At 39.6% G+C, this 16,063-nt stretch overlaps 1 protein-coding gene across 6 annotated transcripts in view; it reads left to right on the plus strand.

Moving 5' to 3' along the window:
* The window catches only part of CEP112 (centrosomal protein 112), a 231,435-nt gene that overhangs the window by 27,498 nt on the left and 187,874 nt on the right, over window positions 1-16,063 (plus strand). For 4 of the 6 annotated variants that reach the window (XM_075178038.1, XM_075178043.1, XM_075178040.1 and 1 more), the window contains exons 7-8: window positions 12,486-12,533; window positions 14,355-14,432. The exons of the other annotated variants lie outside the window; for them this stretch is intronic. In XM_075178038.1, coding sequence (XP_075034139.1) covers window positions 12,486-12,533; window positions 14,355-14,432 — 126 coding nt within the window. The remainder of the gene's footprint in view (window positions 1-12,485; window positions 12,534-14,354; window positions 14,433-16,063) is intronic. 6 annotated transcript variants of the gene reach the window in all.

The following is a 16,063-nucleotide window of genomic DNA, read 5'->3' on the forward strand; positions in this document are numbered from 1 at the left end:
CCTATGAGGGAATGGTGTGTTAAAAGCCCCATTAACGTAATCACAAAGTAATGTGGGATAAGAGAACAGTTCAGAGACTGATATCTCTGGGAAGAATTAATGAAGTCATAACACTTGTTCCCTGGCATTTGCTAATCCCGCTCTTTGAACCGAGCTGACTGTCTGCCTTTCTTGAGACTTTCTAATGACTGTACTTTGAATTGTGTCCATTGCTTAGTTTAACAGCAAAACAATCCCCTTGGTCTTTGTGATGCTTTGAATCACATCTCTGTGATGTTTCTTTGTTTGGCAAAGGCGCTGTTTATTGTCTGAAGGGGGGAAAAGGGGTTTGGGCCACTGAAGAGAGTGAACTGCGGGTCCGAAGGATGTCATACTACATACTATTTGCATTCTTCACAAAAGGAATATTGTAGGAAAGTACGAAATTCCTACGTCATAACTACCACACAGGCATAGAACCAGATGTAGATTCATATAGAAGATGTAACACAGAGTTTTCTCAGTAGACATTGATGTAAGATTTTGTTGTAGTAAATATTGCGCAGCGATTTAATCAGCTCTTTCCTCCGCTAAAGGCTATACTGGGTAATGACACACGTAACACGTATGCTGGTTTCCCATCTGTGCTAGATATCACAAGACATTTGCTGTTTTTGTTCTGAAAATCAATAGCATTGGAATGATTATCATCATCAGCTATTTATATAGCGCCACTAATTCTGCAGCGCTGTACAGAGAACTCACTCACATCATGCTTATGGTATAAAATGAATATAATTGTTTTACTGAATTTGACACCCAGAAAGGAGGAATGGGATGTTCTGTATAACTAATTAACTTAATTTGTCTGTTATGTATTCTGCTTCAAAATAATGGGAGCCACCGTGTTTTCCATCAGTGTAAAATGTTTCATCTCTTGCATAAAAGTAGTAGAGGTTTTCTGTAGGCCGATCTGTTTGTTGGGTCTTACACTGTTGTGTTAGGGTGAACTGCATTGCTTCATTGCACTGAAAAGCTGGAACGAAAAATCTGTATATCTACAAAGAATAATTAAAGTGGTAGATGGACTATTTGGATTGACACACTGCCCACACTCGGGCAGGTATTGCCACAGAGTCCAAAAGAATCGCTGTACAGTATTAAATGTCTTTGGCTTTACTGTGGCAATTTGTGAATCCTCTGTGCTGCTGACCTGGGGCTCAGAGTGTAATGAATACTCCCAGGGCCTGATTAAGGGTACAGGCCGTCCCAGGCTAATACACTTGTAGCGTTCCACCCTTTTGCCTTGCGCACCAGGCTAATATGCGTTAGATTAAAAACAAATTAATCTTTGATTCATTCACCCCCACCAATGTTTATGTTCCTGTGTTTTCGAAACTCAGCTCCACTGGGCACTCCACTCCAACCCATTTACATACAATGGTTTGTTTTTTTTGTTTTTTTTTCCATTTTGACCACAAAGACGTTTTGTACTGTGCTGTGGAATACACACAGATCTAGACCCCAAGGATACTCCCTTTCGGTAGCTGCGGATTAAACACAATAGTATTGCAGTCCAGAGGCAGACAATGAGTTTGGGAGGGGAAAATCTGGTTGGAGGTCTGGAATCTAGCTGAGGTCACGGTAACCAGACTATATGGTAAGATCATAACATGCCAGGTCATATACCGAATATACAGTCAGAACAGCTGGTAGTATAAATGAATGAAGATATGGGTGCAATGCACCCTTATATATACTCACAACCTGAGCCACAAGTGCCTGGATCTAAGCTGCGTGAATAGTCAGTGGAAAGAAGGAGTACTTGTGGGGGATACACAATGACTGGCGAGCATGCAAGGTTGTCTACGATGGCAAACTGGTTGAAAAGGACATAACATATAAGCATGCGTTATATAACAGATCTACCATTTAGTTTAGTACAGCACGGGCTTATATATACAACAGTGGTTGATAGCATATTGGCTGTCTTGCTTTGTTTGTGTTTCACATGTATCAGTCCCCACTTCAACTTGTAACTATCAAGATGACAGCATGCTGGTGTTTCTCTCCATCCGTCTCCATGTGCCGTTATTGAGACGTTTCCCCTATGTATTTGGCCTGTGGACAGGGAAAGGAAATCTTCAATTTGCAGATAGGAAATGTTTTCACTGACACACAAGCCCCTGTATCCAGTCTCCTGCCAGGGGAGAGAGATTGAAGGATCTGCACAGACTGCTGGAGACAGGAGGTCTGCACTCTCCCGGCCCATGTGTCAGAAGTGTCCTGCAGGCTGGGGGGGATTAAACTGCTTTGCAGATCACCTTGCTACTGAGCGTACATCAATCTGTAGGAAACCCAATAGCAGGCTCTTAGTGTCTGCATAAATCACTGGCTTACACGTGTCAGCGATCCATGATGTCGCCCCTTTCGTGCTTGTGGACCCATCACAGTCGTGGCATTCCATCATGTGATGCAGCTGGTGATTTAAGGCCTCTGTCCTGTCAACAGTATAACCACAATCTGTGGAAATAAGATGTAAGTCTCCTCGCCATCATTCGCTTTGGAAACTGATCACCTGTTTTGCTTCCGTTGAAGACCCCTGTCAAGTCAAAATAGATGTAACGGACAATCGGTTTTTTTGGGGTTTTTTACGGAAAAGAACGTCAACTAATTTATAATAAATTTTCCATCAATGCACAGTAAAACGCATAAATAAATAGAATATGCAAAATGAGTTGGAGCCTGCCGAACTTGGGAATCCTGGTGCTTCAGGACACCCCGCAATATGGCTATTGCCAGTTGTTTATTACATTGCCATGATAATATTTTATAAATCAAGATTATAGTAATAGTGTGAATTTGGGGACCTAAGAGCACCTTTACTGACGTCTGACATGTACGTTTGTTTTTAACTTTCATGAATAAGGAGAAGTATGTTTCTCCTGTGTTGTAGTAGTTAGGCCCTGTGGGGTATATAACTCGCCTTCTGACCATATGGAATCAGGAATTCTGTGATGTCATAGGACCCGTTGTCAAATGTTGCTCAACATTCAACAAACGTTTTGCCACATTGAAAATACGTTGAACTACACTATATTCCAGCAGACAGTGGACAGTACTGTACGATAAATTGAAAATCTCCCGCATGATGACATTTTAATGATATTGACTTGATTTCATTCCCAAGACATAATGCTTTGCAGTTAAGGTCTCGTGTTCCTTCTGACAGTATAGGAAATGTTGGTGTGTTGACAATGGATAATTGCTCTCTCTGCTTTATTAATTTAGATCTATTTTTTACGTCGTGCTAATCTGTAAAACTCTCCCCTCTCCGGCTCCAGTCCTCATGATTTATGTCAATACAATGTTGGTGGGCCAGACTTTCCTGGGAAACGAAGGAATATTTTATACACCACAATGCCAAAAAAGAAGAGCCTCCTGGTCAGATTAAAAAGAAGAAAGGCTTTAATAAAGTATGTCAAATTGCAGCTTGTAGTAATGGAATATTCTTTACCCAGGCACAGTTCAACGTTAGTTCAGCTCTGCGCGTTTCGCATCCAACAGCCCCCTTTAGTCATTTGATTCATAGCCGTTCTATTGGCACGCCCAGATCTCATACATCTGTTTTTTGATTGCCTCCTCCTGTCATTGCTGTTAAATATTGCTAAATTTGCATGTTGCTCTCATCACACAGCTAAAGTCATTTATCTGTAACTTTGTGTTTAGTTTCTTTTTACATTATTTTTTGCTGTTCCTTATTGTTGAGGGGCAAAAGGGGGTTTGGCAGCGAAACACACATTTCTTTATTTTTTTTTATTCTTTTCTTCCCTACTTTTTTCTTTATGCGGTCATGCTGTATGAGCAAACGTTTTCTAAATGACAATCTTGAAAGAAAAAATGTTAAGACAATTTTAAATGTTTACAGACCAGAGGAGGGGAAAAAGTGGATATTTTGTTATTGTGGATTACAAAGTGGGAACACCAGACATCAAAGACCATCTGGGCGCTGTAAGCGAGCAGGCGAACTCATGACTAAGTCCTTATAAAATATTGCACACACTCTCCAGCCCTTCCTCTCTCTCTCTTTTTATCCCCTACGCTTTGTTTTTGAGAAGCAGATTCTATTTGGTCTTGAAATAGAGTTGATAATTAAATCCGTGCCTGTATTTTGTATTTAGAAAAGTATTTTCAGTTCTTTTTGTGTAAACAGTGTGTTTTTTCTCCCCCAAACACACATTGCTTTGAAATGATGTTCTCTGCTCGACAGCTGAAAAAAATAATTAGTGATGTTTGCTTTCCATCCAGTTGATTGTAAGCTCTTCTGTGCAGCCTCAGTGTTACCAAATGGCATGGGAGAAATATCAACATTTTGTAGTAATTTTGCATGTAGATGCATCTGACAAATTCAAAAAAAAGTTATGAAATTTGTCCCATTAAGATGAACTTTATATTACTGGCATAAGAAAACAATTCTGTATTTCAGTGGCCAATTAGATCTCTTTAATCAGCCTAGTAATATGTATGTCATCGCAGACATATCAAAAACTATGAACAAGTATTAGATGACAGCAAGTTTCTTTGTATTTGCTATGTATAATAGGATGTCTGGTTCAAACCAAGCAGTCACACCCACTATAACAAATACACAATGTTTTATACCCATGTTTACATCACAAGAAATGATTACAATTGGTTTAAACTTTATGACACCACTGATTAAAGCATCCATACCTCAATGCCTCTTATGTCGTCATCAGTTTTTCCAGGAACCTTATTTAGTCAGTTTGCAGAAAATTCATCTGATCCTAACTTAGCAATTTATGGATTGGCATGTACTGGCGTATGCAAGCCAGTAAAAAAATAATATTGCTTAACTTCCAAGTTTTCAGCCATCTTGTCTATCGTTCAGCCATTTATACTTTCCTCTGCCATGTTACTGTCACAATCCACCCTTTGATAGTTGTGTTATCATTGGAACAAAACTCTGCAGCAGCTTGTTGGCTGGAGCAAAGTTTCGGAGACAATACAACAAATGAAAAGAGGTGGTGGAGGGAAGTGGTGATGGACAGTACTTGCTGTAATGGACGGGGAAAGCCCATTTTTAGATCTGATTTATTTCATAAAAACTTGCATAAAAAGGTACATTTATAGCACATCACATAAACAATTCCTCTTCCTATGGTAATGCAGACCTTCCTACTAAATGCAGTTATTTGAAATGCAGGATATGAAAAGTCCTTCAACAACTTCCAGGTTTTGTTTAATCTGCTATCTGCACAATGAAATTCTCACATATGCCGGCAGGTATCCACTGATTTCCAAACGCGTTTCAAGCTCTCTCTGGTCTTTTTTCAAGGCAATAAGATTTGCAGAGTGCAGTGATCTGCAAGCCACAGTAACTGCAGCCACCTCCACTGAGCATTCTGATGGTTCTGGAGCTGAAATTCCATGGTGCACCCACAGTGGCAGGGTCGTGCTGCCCTAAGGCCTACTTAGCAATGGGGAAGCTTCTTCAAAGGCTAGGCAGCTGCGCTCTGATTGTAACAGTGGCAGGAGAGTTAATAATGGGAAAGGAAGATATGGAAAGCAATAGTTTGCTAAGGTGAGACAGGTTAAACCCACAATGAAGTCTCCTGTTAGACTTTGCACTGTGTGTGTGTGTGTGTGTGTGTGTGTGTGTTAGGGAATTTAGACTGTAAGCTCCAATGGGGCAGGGACTGATGTGAGTGAGTTCTCTGTACAGCGCTGTGGAATTGGTGGCGCTATATAAATAAATGGTGGTGATGATGATGATGTGTGAGTCAGTTTCTTGGAGTACTCTTATAGGATTGCCCTAGTCACTGTAGGTCTTCTATAGTCATCTTGTCTCTCAATCATCTCTTGCCTCCTTCCTTGCGGGTAAGAGGAACCCCGGGATTAGAGCAATTAGTTCTCATTTACTTGCATATAAACACCTAACATAAGGGTAAATGTATCAAGCTGCGAGTTTCCAGCCGGTTTGTCACTTGAAGATGTTGCCTATAGCAACCAATCTGATTCTAGTTATTTATTTAGTACATTTTGCAAAATAAAAACTAGAATCTGATTGGTTGTTATAGGCAACATCTCCATTTTTCAAACCCGCCGGAAACTCGCAGCTTGATACATTTACCCCCTAATCTGCTTTACTAGCAGTAGGAAAATAGATGAGGTACTCCGGTATACTTTATTGATTGTTACTAGGCTCTAGATGAGGGCGAATATAGACAGGTCAAATTGGATCAAAATTCTAGATTAATCTCAAGCAGGATTTACAGTGGTGGAAGGACTTACAAAACAAAGTAGAAAATCTCATCTCTCCCAGTCTGCTTAAATTAATTAAAGGGGTTTGTTTAGTCGTATATGAAGATTATTTGTGACCTACCCTGCTTTGCATCTAGGGAGCGTTTCTAATATTCTTTAAATTCCCTAATAGTTCTCCTGATAGCCATTACAAATATACAATGGCTTTTTTGCATTTTAACAAATTAGTAAAATATCCCAGAGGATGCACACAAAATGGGCAGCACAGTGTTCTCCCCGTTTTTGTGTGGGTTTCCTCCCACACTCCAAAAACATACTTGTGTAAGTTGTGGTAGGGAATTTAGACTGTAAGCTCCAATGGAACAGGGACTGATGTGAATGGTAAATGTTCTCTGTACAGCGCTGCGGAATTGGTGGCACTATATAAATAGATGATGATGATTCGTATTGTAGCATGAAAGCAATATTGCCTATAAGGAAGGCTGTTAAAAGCAGTGCCTATGTATCTGGAGGATACAGATACCCAGCTTCCGATTTCTCAGCTGCTTTTGTCACTATATCATAGTGGTTATGACTTCTATATTAAAAAGTTGGCATGTTTTATTGTGTTATTTTACTCATTTGTAAAGCTGTCCGACACAGTAAAAATGGCACTGTGGCCAATTAAAAACATACAGTGAATCCCTTAAGGGTGTTATGTTCATTTTGTTCCTTGCCAATAAACATTGTCCAATGCGATTATTGTGGTTCCATCGCACAAAGATATTTAATTGCAAATTATAGCAGGATTTACAGCAAGCCTTATGACTCATAAAAAGGTATAACAATGACACAGGAAAATATAACAACCAAATACATTCCATTTTCGCTAGCGCTTCACCTAGGCCCAGGTCCATGTAGTCTGCAGTCAGGAAGGTAGAGAACAATGGCCCAAAGAAACTTGCTTATATGCAGTTTCGGTTTACAAGAAAAACTGATGATGTCACTATGTACACAGATAAAACTTAGTGAGGTCTTTATTAGTCCAGGGATAAGATGTAGCCAGCTCACTCCAGCAGCTGAGCACATGTTGTGCCTAAGAGAACTTGCCTAATCCAGTTTTTACCAACCTATTTGTATTCCAAACACAATGTAATTTTGAGTATTAATCCTTTATCTTCTATAACTAGCGATTGCAGGAAGTGATCGCTTCGCTGATGGTAGCGAATTCCTCATGGTAATGTGTAGATCAAAATTACACTAAACATGATATATTTCCTATATCCTGAGCCTTAGATACCTTTAATATAGTATCATTTATGTATAAATAATCTCTAATGCATTTTACTGATAAATGTGGATTGGAAGCTTAAATGTATATTATTTACAAGTGTAAGTGTAAGTGTGAATGTAAATGTGTGTTATTAATCCATGCGATTGCATCATAACATCTGGCGTACTAATCGCAATCTCACGGTAATTAAATAATTTAGTTTACTTCATCCAATTATTTGACTTTCACAGTGGGTAAGCTTATTGCAAGTGATATATGCAGGTTTGTAATTGTCAACTCTCAAAACCATCTATAATGACATCTTCTGCTATAATGTCCTAGTTGAAATCATTATACAATGGTTTGTCCAAGTTTAGCTAAAAGAGAATTGGATCAGGGAGCGGATGGGTTTTTGACTTCAAGATTGCAGAGATGAGATGATGTAGTTGAGAGTGATTTGAGCAAAAGCTGAAGAATAGCTGAGCAATACTTCTCTGTTTTAATGTTTGCTTAGTCCATGTATTGGGTGATCGGAACAATAACAGGCTAAGATTAGGCAGACTTTAATGGGGGTGGAGTGTTGTTTTCTGAACGAAAGAAGACTGTACTTTTTCCATTTTTGGTGAAATACTAATGGATGTCTAATTTGCTTGTTTGTGGATGATTAAAATAGAGTTGATTGTACTCAATCTTTTGGCGTAAGATGGACTTTGCTTAAAAAAATGTGTTTCCACTTCTAGTGGGTGATGTGGGAGAATATTCGGGGAACCTGCTTTAGTGAAGGCATTTGATCAGTTATTTACCCTCCTTAGGAGCCCTAATGGTCATTATCTCGCCAACTACCTCCACCAGAAGTCTGAAAGGGAAACCCCACCTGTATCTCACTCTTGTTCTCAGAGAGCGCTGGAAATGTCCTACTTGTCCTTTAGGTTAAGTATAGTAGTTAAAGTTAAGTCTTGGTTGTTTTGCAGTTTAGTGTTTTCAGAAAATATATGCGCAAGGCTACGAATAGCATCAAAGAGCCTTACTCTCACTTTATTGCTTAGAAATCATACAATAATGTTCCTTGAAGGATGTGATTTTTGGGTTTTGGCCAGAGAGTGCAGTGGGTCCTCTCTAGTAGGGAATCTGTGTCCACTAGTGCCGGATATAGGTGAGTGAGTAGCTCCTTTGTGTCAACCGATTCCAGGATGTTTCTTATGCACACATTATTTTTCCGCCACCTATTTACTAGAGCTTCATATTTGGACCAGACAAATCGATTCTCTCTTCTGTGTTACTCTGCAAAACTAAGTGCACTGGTGCCACTCGTCCATGCTTCAGTGGGATTGCCTCCACTCTGCCCAACTTCTACCCACTGAATACTCTTCAGCAGATGTACCTTGTTTACTCCGCAAACCTATGCACACCATGCACAGATAGAGGCATGGAGTAGGTCCAAAGATGTATTTGTGCTGCCAAGTGCCCTTGGTAAATGGTCTTCATAAAGCCTAAGTAAAATACACACAAGGGGAGGAGGAAAGTGCATTTTTAAGAGGTGTGGCTGGTCTTATGGACCCCTTGTCCATTAAACATGGACTGCAGACATGCTGATGCCTACCCATCTTTCCCCCATCATTATAATGAGGGACTTTATGCTGCAGGAGTCCCTATTATAGTGATAATCAGCCTAGGGTGGCTAGTAACCAAAATTGTAGGGGAGCTATGGTTTCTGCTCCCCCCAAATAGTTTTTTTTTTATTAGCACTAGATCTACCTATAGAGACAGGACAAGCAATAAATAAAGAATGGTCAGCATGACACCTCTTCAAAATTCTAGAATCTATTCTGATTTGTCTGTTTTCAGTGCTTATTTGATACTAGTTGACCAACCAATCGCTGCCCAGCTGTTGTGGAACTGCAAGTCCCAGCATGTATTGCATGCTTCGACTTATAGTTCCACAGCAACTGGACAGCCACAGATTGACAATGTTGACACATACAGCATTGCTTAAACTGGCCACTTATGTGCCACTTATCCCTTGTCACATGCCCAGAGCACCAGAACCAGTGTCAGATTTGGACTTCTACACACACGGATAGGGGTGGTGTGCATTCATCGTCCAATAGCATTTTATAATATGCCCAATAATGATCTGATCGACTTTGATTTGGATTATGATCAAGCACTCTAGTTGTTTTTGGACAAACATGTTGCAATATCAATCCAAAGAAAAGTTTATACTTCTCTTTTATTAGCTGTATTTTGTTTCACACTGACAGCTCCAGCACAGCTATAATCTAAAGTAATCAGAGTGAGTTTATCCTAATGGTTCTATAGCAGTCCTGAAGTAGGAGCTGCATTCACAAATATATCAATCTAGAGATTTCTCTTCCAGTGGGTATATGGATATAGGAAAGCAACAGTTGACTGCGACTTATTGTGGCTAGTTTTATTACAGTTGTTTGTTTTTCTTATTGATTAAGTGCTACCCTTTTCTGTAGCACTATATTATAATTGCTTTAACACTAGTTTGCATACTGTGCTGCATACGGCACTACTGCACAGTGGTTAACTTGTAACTTCTTTCAAAATACCTTTGTTGTACCTTTGTGGTTCAATCTTTCATCAAGATCGATAATTATTTTATATACGTTTATCCCACTTTATACCCTTTCTATAGGCTCAGCCACAATCACCTTTGCATACATAAATTAAGATCTCAGCCACTTGGTTAAGATCATCCGCCAATGATAGGAATGTATCCTTCCCATTGTCCTTCAGTAGCCTAATGTTTATTTTTGACCTTGTTAAGAAGAGATATGCCAACTCTCAGAAATAACAGATTCTTTCTTACCCATATACCATACATCACAGAACTATGAATTGAGGTATTGTGTGTAGACTTTGTAAAGACAATGGAGGTAACTTACAAATTGCAAAGCGGCCACTCCAGAGCACAAATGTAGCTTTTGGCCAGCAGTGCACTTATTTTTGCTGAATTGCCCCCAGATTTCCATCAGGGCGTTATAGGTCTGCAGAGTGAAATGACCGTATTTTCAGAAGGGCAGAAGTTTGCTCACATATCAATTTGCGGAGTGAGATTATTGTAATGAGATAAAGTTATAAAGAGAGAAGTGCTTCTTCAGGGGTGTCCCTACTCTTTGCACTCTACAAAAGGGCTCAATTTTTGCACAAGCTCCACAGCTGGCAGAGATCGGTTCTAGTCTTTGGTTTTAATGAGACAAAACACTTACCATATGTTCACCCTGAAATTCTGGTCAGTAGAGTTCTAGAGAAAGGAAGGGGGTGGTAGTACTCAATAATAGTATGCTCCCCCAAAGGTTACCAGACCCATGTTCAAAAGCACTGAGGTTCATCCTAACCACCCTGGCCTGGGGGGGATGAAATGATTAATACAATTCAGACCCTTGGAATGGCAGTTTTGCACCCTAGTGGGTCCACACTATATTGGTTCCCCTGTCCTTGTTCAATATACCGAGAGTTTTAAAAAATACACACACAAATTGTAGCCCCCCTGCCTGTCCATTCTCTCATCATGGAAGCTGTTTGTTTATATCTATACATTCATCTTGCATCTAAGTAATTATAAATACCTTCTGGACCAATGGGGTCAGGGATGATGGACCTGGCAGTGTCAGAATACAGTGCCCACTGTACAGAGTCCAGAGAACGGCAGTGTCGGAAGTACTCCCAGCAACTCCGGCAGCCGGCAATTCCAAGCTGTACCCGGGATCTTGCTCCAAACCTTTTTGATGCTGAAATTGGCTTGATGGTGAAGCAAGATCACTTCACAAGGTCTTACAAGTAAGTCTGGAGAGGTGATTAGATCTTCCAGTCCAAACTATGATGTGCTATTGCTGAGATGGGGCTGAGTCTTCTGGCAGCTGCATATGGCCAAGGGCAGACCAGCACCCCTGCCACTATAGTAAATGTACAGAGATGTAAAAATCTGCATAACAGAAAGGTTATCAGCCTATGTAAAGTTTTCCTACATCACTTCCCTCTACTGGCGTGCAAGGACATCATGGCTCTGCTGGTATATGAGCTATTTGAGTCAATAAAACCGTTACTAAGATCTTGCTTGTGAGATGCCTGCCCTCCAGTGTTCCTTTGACCAACAGATTAAAGCGCTCTCTCTTTAACCAGTCCCTTGGTTGTCCTGCGTTGAGCCCAGTTTCCTGCTTCAGCTCTCTGTAGCTAGCAGCAATTCTCATCAATGGTCACTGGTCAAGGGGGATTCAGCTAGAGCAGCCAGCACAGAGGTGCTGCATCTACACATTACTCTAGAAGCGTGAGTAGTTCCAGGTGCAGGGAAAAGAGTTTGGTGGTGGCAGCGGCATCCTCCCACTACTGCGGTATTACGTAGGTGTGCAGATGACACTCGAAATCTGTGAGTTGATGGCTTGGCATAGGAATGGTCAGCGACAACCAGTGAAACTCTATAAAGTGCTGACCAACTTGGGGCTGGTTTTCACCAGAATGGGAACCCAACGTTCATGATGTTGCAGAACATGGAAAAGTAGTAAACTTTCTGATGATAGATAGTGGAAACCAGCCCAAGCTGTCTAGAACTGGGGCTGGCTGCAGATTTGGGGGATGAAGCATATTGCCTGTTTGTTTTTTATTTTTATTTATTCATTTATTTTTCATAAATGACACAGTGTAGCATCTGTAGTCTGACCGTAAGTAACTGTCAATCACTTACAGTTCTTCGCTATTCCGCCAACTGTTTTTCAGCACATGACATAGATCATTACTTTTGCATTACTGTCAAAACGATTGTGGTATTAGCATTACATCTTAAATTAACAAGTATAAATGTTAGCGTTCTCATGTGACCGGTGATGGAATAATGCTTGTTGGAATGATCACTGGTAAACTCACTGTTAGCTGGTGTTTACAAAGTGGCCAACAATCAGGAACAGTACATTTCTGTGTAATCATTGCATGTATGTTTTGTCAATAGATAGAAAAACCAAGATATCTGAGAGAAAAGCCATTGCCTCTACCTCCGGTATGTATTAAGCATCAGACTAGGAATTTTTATATATTTACAGAAATGTACACATAGATTAACATAACTTTTCACAAGATGAGAGAACGATCCGTTCTGGTGCCGTGCTGTCAATCTTTCAGTGACCTGTCTAATAATAATCAAAATCTAAATAATTAAAAAGAGAAGCATTGTCCCCTCCCCAAATTTTTACCCAGCAAGGCTGCTAAACAATTTGGCCTCGTAGCCTCTGGGAGGGTGGCATGCATTTATTTTTTAATTTTGTGGCCACTCTCTCATGTGAAGCAGCTGCCCTGCAGTGACCAGCTCTATAGCAGGGGGTCCCCTTGCTCGTGGTCTCCCTGTGGTAGTACATATCAGCCCAGATTACCAGTACACAGTATGTAGTACATGTCATTCTTCATATACATATAGATTTCTTCATAAGCTCACCATGGTTGCCATACAGAAGGCACGTATGTGCAATGCAGTTTTACATAAGCACAACATAATCTGCAGTTTGAAATAAGTGTTGCATGCATGCTTATGATATATTAATGCAATATTGTTGTTTTTTTAACTCCACGGGGTAAGTGTATTAAGTTCCGATTTCTGCAAGTCGCCAGAAAAGTTTGCAGCGATGATTTAAGTCGGCGATGGCTTTGAAGGCATTGTTTTGCCTTTAAAGCCATCAGAGCTTTAAATTTTGACTGCAAACTTGCCGATTTTCTTCATCTTGCAGTCGTTGTCGTCTTAATATATTTACCCCCTCGTCTCTCTCTATCAAAAGATTGCTGTGACAAAAGGATAGTGAAAGGAAGAGACATCTGTACAAATAATTTCACATGTCATGCTAATATGCGTATAAACTTGTATAAATAATATCACTATAAACTGAAAGATCCGATGTTGCAGCTTATAATCTGTCAGTTCTTATAATTTACAATATGAGATATATTATTCCATATATTATGTACATATAAATGCATACATGATTCTACATAAAAATGATAAGTAATTACATGTTTCATAGTGCTCATATACACTTGTAAATATCTCTTTGTGGGTGAGGATTAGGCTGATTTTATTGTTTTTAAAACAAAAACTACTTTTTGCACTGTGTGAAGATATTTTGTGAGATTAAAATAACTTCTGCTTGATAATGATGTTCAAAAATTGCGAAAAGTTTTGCCCCTGGAATATATATTTTAACTATCTGAACCCATTGTTCTTATCTGTGTATATATATATATATGCAAGTTAACCCGTGCATGATACTCATGCATTCTAGTCAAATCAAGCTACTTAAGGTGTTAAAAAGGTTCTTGTCATCTTCATCGCCACACACACACGCCGCTAGGCTTTTATATATTAGATAATGCTAAGAATTTAGTAGGTCAGTGTAGTATATAACTCCGCCCAGCAGGTGGCGCTTGAGCTTGTCACCCGGTAGTTTTACACACACACACACACACACACACACACACACACACACACTAACACAGCATGTGTGTTCATGTGGTAAAATTACCTCACGAAAATGAGTTTGAGCTCTAAACTCGTAAATTTAGCCTTTACTACCCCTCCCACGGGGGGAAGGGGGGATGATGAAAGTTAACTGACTTCACTATTATAATTTTTTTGTCAAATAATGTCAGTATACCAAATTTCAGGTCAATTGGATGAGCCCTTTCTGAGAAAATAGTTTTTTCCACACACACACTAACACGCCGCTAGGCTTTTATATATTAGATATGCTGCGGAAACCTTGTGGCGCCTTTTGAATAAAATATAATATTAATATATAAATAAAAGATAATAATAATAACCGTGTTACCACAGGTTTCCCCACAATCACGCCTGGGAAGGAGCGCTGACTATCGCGATGAACAAGCTCTCTTTCGCTTACATAAGAAAGAGGTATGTTTGCTGACTTTTCCCATTACTTTCTCCTAATTTTTGAGTAAACGCTTTGAGAAACTCATCTTATCCTCCGTCAAAATGTTATTTTTTTTAGGGTTTGAAATACTGTAGCTGGATTTAAATATTTTCATGGCGAAACAATGGATTGTTTTGTGGTAAATCTAGAACTATTGGTATTACAACCTTACACCAATTTTTCACCAATGTTTTATTAAGAGTCGATGTCGCCTATATTCAAGTACACATTAAACAGATATCTGTCTGTCTACATATCTATTCTATCTAATCTATTTCCCATCACTCTATCAGATGAAGCAGAAAGGCTATACCCAAATCACAGAAATGTTACACTGAGGGGTATATTTACTAAATGGCGGGTTTGAAAAAGTGGAGATGTTTCCTATAGCAACCAATCAGATTCTAGTTGTCATTTTGTAGACTGTACTAAATAAATGATAACTAGATTCTGATTGGTTGCTATAGGCAACAATTCCACTTTTTCAAACCCACAGTTTAGTAAATATACCCCTGAGATGGGTGGAATGCTCAAATAGTAAAGCAGATTGTGCCCCTTGCTGTCAGTGGTCATTTCAATGGTCAGGTGTTTGAGCCAATCATTTTTAACAGAACATTTTCATTGGTTGAGAAATTAAGACCTATGAAGTTACAGGGATGCAAGGCCCACCCCAAACATTGCAGTAAACAGGTGGCAAGCATGTTAGGGTACATTTAAATATTTCAGTCTAAAATTGCTAGTTAATTCATTTATTTAGCTAACTTCTATAAACCATATTACAGCCCAGCGGTGGCATGACATAGAACTGTGAACCCGAGCAGTCCTTAAACATTTTCTGTCATGAATGCATACATACATTAGATGTGTGTTTGAATTGGAAAGAAACATTGGTCAAGATATAAACACATATCAGTGTCATATGGTTCCTTAATGTTGATAGGGGTGTATGGAGATGTCCAAGACAATCATCTCGGGCATTTTCAGCATTCAGATAACAGAAATGGCATTATGCTTATCCCTTCCTTCTGGAACTTTCAGCAAAGGGCCTTGTTAAGCCGAGTCAATGGGTCGGCTATGCTCACTATTTTAACTACCATTCTGTGCGCTCAAACCTGGCCCGAGTGCTGAAACTTGTCAGTTTTGGCTGAGTGGGCAAAATGTTTCCAGCATCACTGGGATCTGATCTGAGACTGACCAATAAGATTTACCTCCCGATTGTTTCCAGCATCACTGGGATCTGATCTGAGACTGACCAATCAAATTCACCTCCCGACTACATTTACCAAAATACCTAGTATTAAAACGCATATTGTTTAGTTCATATCACCTGCGTGTGGTCACCTTTAGTGGTCACCTTTAGTGGGAACTCCAGGCAGAATCTAAAGATTAATCCTAATATCCTCCCCTCAAATAATAGAAAAGAACGGTAAGTCCCACTGTGGAATCGTGTTGTAAAGGCGCAATATTGAGCATATTAGGCTATAGATATTCAGTCATATGGTCAGAATAGACATGTGCTTAATGGTTTTACAATATTACAATCCAAAAAGCTGTACTTAGTTCTTTGAACAACTGAGGTTGCCGTTTTGGGATTTTTTTATTAGCGGGTGTG

This window comes from Mixophyes fleayi, chromosome 6 (assembly GCF_038048845.1).
Source record: "Mixophyes fleayi isolate aMixFle1 chromosome 6, aMixFle1.hap1, whole genome shotgun sequence".
Taxonomy (NCBI): domain Eukaryota; kingdom Metazoa; phylum Chordata; class Amphibia; order Anura; family Limnodynastidae; genus Mixophyes; species Mixophyes fleayi.